Source organism: Aplysia californica, unplaced genomic scaffold (assembly GCF_000002075.1).
Source record: "Aplysia californica isolate F4 #8 unplaced genomic scaffold, AplCal3.0 scaffold00586, whole genome shotgun sequence".
NCBI lineage: Eukaryota > Metazoa > Mollusca > Gastropoda > Aplysiida > Aplysiidae > Aplysia > Aplysia californica.
In genome coordinates this window covers 233270-238269 of record NW_004797856.1, presented here as the reverse complement: position 1 = coordinate 238269, position 5000 = coordinate 233270, and the positions used below count along the sequence as shown (strand labels likewise).

Below are 5000 nucleotides of genomic sequence, written 5' to 3'. Positions count from 1 at the left end.
TGTCGGTACCAGGAGTCGAGTGCGCCGACCTCCACCATCAGACGTGGGAAATGAGGGAGCACGTCTGCAAAGTAAGTTTTTTGTTTGTTTTTTTCGTAAGATTTGTACGACACTAGCAACACAATAAGGTCAAATTAGCTGTATGGGAGATTATAGAGGTGTTACTTTAGTTTAAGTAAAGTTTTACGGCGCTCGCAATTGCATAAGGTCATACGAGCGCCAAGGGGTGGATGTCAACAGAGAAGTCCAAACGGGGAATCAGTCTTACTTTGCTAGCCTCGACAGCACAAAGTCTTCCTCGACTATCAAGGCACCCCGGAAATAGCGGGTCACAAGAGAGTGACAAACATACAAAAGAAGTAGAGGAAAATGACGATACAAAGGATGAGAAAAAAAAGCAGCAGTTCCCCCTGTTTAGAAAGAAAAATTGTATAAATTTATAGTTTTATTCTGTACATGTTCATTTTGTGAAAAGAAATCGGTGCTGTATATTGAAGATACGTCAGTATATCATTATTCAGGAGGATACACAATCCATTGGATACAAAAAGTCATGAATGCAGGGAAGCGTTTTGGCTATCATGCTCATGACAAGTTCCATGTTCGTGCTGGAAACAAAATTTTGAGTGAGTCAATTTCTAAACACATTGTCCTGTCTTACGTGGCAGTTTTGTACATATTTATTGTTAGGCGGGCTATTAGCCATTCAATATGTGTTTGTTGTTTTGACTAACTATAAATAGACATACATTTTAAGAGCATCTAACTCCAAAACGTGAGCAGCCATGGTATTGCTATTTCGGACCAATAAAGAGGTTTAGTTGCTTTCTCTAAAGAACAAACTTGTGTTCACGTATGATATTTTTCTTTTGTGTAAGACGATAAAACATGTGTTGAAAAATTCATTTCACCGGCTACCGACGCAGGTAGCGGGAGGGCGGGTTAGTGACCTCTGGGTGATCGGCCCGCCGTGACCCGGTCACTCCATCGCCGATCCAACTAAAAGAGCGCTGTTTGTACACCGTGAAGGGGGCTATGCCGAAAAATGCGGTTCTGAGAAAATTGCAGGTAAAGTATTTGTCCCTCATTCAGTTACTTTAACAAAAGACAAGGAAAGTTTTCTCAATAACCAAACAAACATACACACTAATGAAACCAAACTTCTCCTATAGGTAGGGCAATGCCCACTTTAGGTGTATGTCAAGATTTCTGGAAACCCCTGAAATCCAGGTTAACCCGCTTGTCCTTAAAAGCGACCAAATGTAATGTAAACAGACGTTCTCATGACCTCTCACCTTCCTGTGAGTTTATCGGGTTCTTCTTGTAACTCAGCTCAAAGTGGAACGGGTAACTGAAGTAGGCAATCTCTGTCTGTGAAGCAAAAACAGAGAACAAACTGTCAGTAAATTTTAAGATGACGATGATGATGATGATGATGATGAGAGTCACAAAGAATTTTTTTTTGGGGGGGGTAAGTGTTTTACGGCGCTTGCAACTACATAAGGTTATATATGAGAGTGGGGGACACATCAAACATTTCCAGTTGGTAGGACATTTTGAGCTTTGTCCGGGTGGCAGCCGAAGCCTCTTATGGATTTTAGACAACCAAGGGATCCTTAACGTCCGCAACTTGCACACGGGACCTCCGAGATTTTTCGGCCTTGTCCGAGAAGGCTAGGTGTAAATCTCTCCTACCAGAAGATTAGGGGTGTGGCTGAAAGACAGCAGTAAGAAGGAGCCAAGGAGTAGCAGTAGAAAGGCTGCAGAAAGAGTCAGGAGCCCAGAGAAGGGGGCAAAGGAGGTGAGGGGGTGGGGGCAGAGTGAAAGGAGACAATACCCGGATTTGAACCCGGGACCTTTGAATGAGAGGCGAACACCTTAACCTCTAGGCCACAAGAGCTCCCTCACAAAAAATGATGTACAGGAAAGAGGGAAGACATGGAATAATAGCAAGAGGCGTTTGACTAGGATAGGGAAAGGTGGAAAGTGTTTGTTCGTGGCCTAAAACAAAGATCATACATAACAAGATTGTTCACTCAGCCACAAGAGGGTCCTTGGAAGTCCGAGCATTGCTTCAAATGGCGGAAGAGGGCGTGACCGGATTTTGAGGACACTTTTTTAATTGGCTCAAAGAAAGGAGTGAACTATCTTGTTATATACGGTCTTTGCTTATAACCAGATGCAGGGTGAGAAAAGTAGTGATGATGAAATTTTGCATTCTACAGCCAAAAATTTACACACTGAAAATTTCTAAGTGAAAATCAGAATACTGATTTAAATCAAGTCAGGAATCAGAAAGGGAGAAGAGGTGTTTTAGACTAAGAAGTCAAAGAATGCATACTTTAACTTGAAATAACTAAAAAGAAAAGGCACGATCTAAGAATCTATTTACTTTGAAGAAGAACAAAAAGTCTTTGGAAAAAAAATTATCCTGGTACTTATGGTACATTGCACACAACCTTTTAATACCTAGAGTGGCATTGCATGGAGTTTACAATTTGCACCTAGAGAGGCACTGCACAGCGTTTCAATTGGCGAACACGCGATACTGCCACAGTATCTATTTCTAGGAAGTCTAGGAAGTTTTTTTTAGCTTTAATAAGAGTTTTACGGCACTTGGAACACAATAAAGTCATATATAAGTGCCGTAAAGATTAGAGGTGTTACTAGAGAGTAACAAACACAAAAAAGAAGGAGGAGAGATAAGGACGATAGATGTTTGATAGGAAAGAAGGAGCAAACCACACTTCTCCTTTTTTTATGTTTGTTACTCTCCTGTAGCACATCTATTCTTGGGCACTTATATGACCTTATTGTGTTGGAAGTGCCATAAAACACTTACTAAAACAAAACAGTCTGAACCCGCTCACCTCGTCCTCCGTCTTCGACCGGCACGTCTGGGTCACCCAGGATAACTGTTGGCTTCTCTCCGCGCTCCAGTCTGCGAAGAAACGAAAACATTACGCGATATTACAAGTCCTGAGATTGTTTTCAGAAACAGAGAACGCATACAGATTCGGACAAATAGTAATCACTCAAAACTTCAGTTCTGTGTTGCTTGTTGCTTTTATAGTGCTACAATCGGACCACACAGGTTGAAAATCGATATGTGAGGCAGCGTGGTAGAATCAGGCTCTCGTCAATTTTTGGGGATGTAGAGTTATTGGTACCATCTTAAATCGTGTTCACTTGCCTTTATTAGGCTGAAAAAATATCCATTATCTTGAATACAAGTCGAGATATTTGCGAATGAAGGAGCTTGGGGTCATCTGTTCTCAGAGGTAAAATTAGTGAGAATACAGCCGCCAAGAGTAGTTATTTCCTTAGCTTAAGAGTCCGTGATAACTGCAAAATTTTCATTTTTGGTGCATTTAATTAACGTTTTAAAGAAAAATCCGGACAGAAATGAGTTCTTTAATGGGCATGAAAGGTGTGAGCCAAAAAACAAAATTTCGATAAAAATTCACAAACCTGCCAAAAAATGCCAGTTTCTTCACTTTGATTATTTTGACGAGAGCCTGATTCCACCACGCTGCCTCACATATAGATCTAGTACTTCCACCCAAAAGTTACAGAAAAACTGTAAATAAATGTTCTTTTTCGCCCACTGCTTGGTCTATATGAGATAACGAGAGTATAAAATGGTGTAAACTTATGTCCTATTTAATCCACGGCTTTACCAAAAACAGGTAATGATCATATGAAAATTGCTACGTTTCCTCAGTGTTACATGACCCCTTCAAACCGTCCCTGTTGTTTTATGCACCCCGCATAATTTAGCAAAATTTGATCAATTTTTGCATAATTTCTGATTATATTCCTTTATCATTTTTTGTTAAGATTAGCAGAATCGCATAATTTCACTTTTTTTTGGCTCAGTTTGCATAATTTCAGAATTTTTCTTGCATAAAACGATGGGGACAGTTCCAAGTAAAACATAACAAAGAGGTAGACACGGCCTGTCAGACATTGGTACGTCGTGCACAATCGTAGAAGCTGACAGTCTGTCCCCGTCGTTTTATGCAAGAAAAACTTTGAAATTATGCAAACTGAGCTCAAAATTGTGAAATTACGCGATTCTGTTAATTTTAACGAAGAATGATGCAGGAAATCATCAGAAATTATGCAAAAAATGATCAAATGTTACTAAATTATGAGGGGTGCATAAAACCATGGGGACAGGCTAGTATTTTGGGGCTGTCAGTTTTAGAGAGGTAACGGAATCTGACAGCTGATTTTCAGCCTATTTCTTTAGTTCTTACAGTACAAATTAACTTCTGTGATACACAATACATATTCTGATATTTTCTGTAACCAAAAAAATAAAAACCTTTATCATAGATTCACAGAGCTGGTGGTCTCTTAACCCTATCCGTACGTTGTGTTTCACTATCGTATCCACACGACGAGGGGAACTCTGTGCCACCACTTTCCAAAGAGAAAATGTACGCTTTAATCTGATCCATACGCTTTGCATAGCAGTCTGTCAAAATGATTTTTTGAGAAATACTGAAAGTTTCAAAGAGACCTTCGCACTAGAAGTATATTCTAAAATGTGAATACAACCCCAGGGGTACAAAATGACCCCAGGGCGTACTGATAGGCTTAATACTCTCATTATCCACAAATTAACACAACATCAGAAGTTAAAAAAACCCAACAACTTACTGTATTAAAAGCATTAACACATTCAGATAACAACAATCAGTACCTTTTGGAAGATCGACAAACAGATGGACGTACAGGTTATCCTTCTCAAAATCTTGGGCAGAGACTGAGGAAAAGAGAAGAAGACAAAAAAAAAAGAAAATACACCACAGTTTCCCACAACAGATTCTCCCAGTTTCCTCCACTCCCTAAAGACATACCAAATGAATAAAAAAAATCAAAAAAATCACACTGTTCATTTTTCTTCTTCTTCTTCTTCTTCTTCTTTTTCTTCTTCTATCCCGTAGTTGGGGCAACCGTTGGGGCACCACTGCATTGGAAAACCAGCTCTC

At 39.8% G+C, this 5000-nt stretch overlaps 1 protein-coding gene across 1 annotated transcript in view; it reads right to left on the bottom strand.

The window, feature by feature from the left end:
* The window catches only part of LOC101850032 (Meckel syndrome type 1 protein), a 27037-nt gene that overhangs the window by 7766 nt on the left and 14271 nt on the right, over positions 1 to 5000 (bottom strand). Inside the window, exons 12-15 of the mRNA XM_005107218.3 lie at positions 4712 to 4774; positions 2871 to 2941; positions 1296 to 1371; positions 1 to 64 (exon numbers count right to left, since the gene is read on the bottom strand). The exon at positions 1 to 64 is cut by the window's left edge and continues 44 nt beyond it. Coding sequence (XP_005107275.1) covers positions 1 to 64; positions 1296 to 1371; positions 2871 to 2941; positions 4712 to 4774 — 274 coding nt within the window. The remainder of the gene's footprint in view (positions 65 to 1295; positions 1372 to 2870; positions 2942 to 4711; positions 4775 to 5000) is intronic.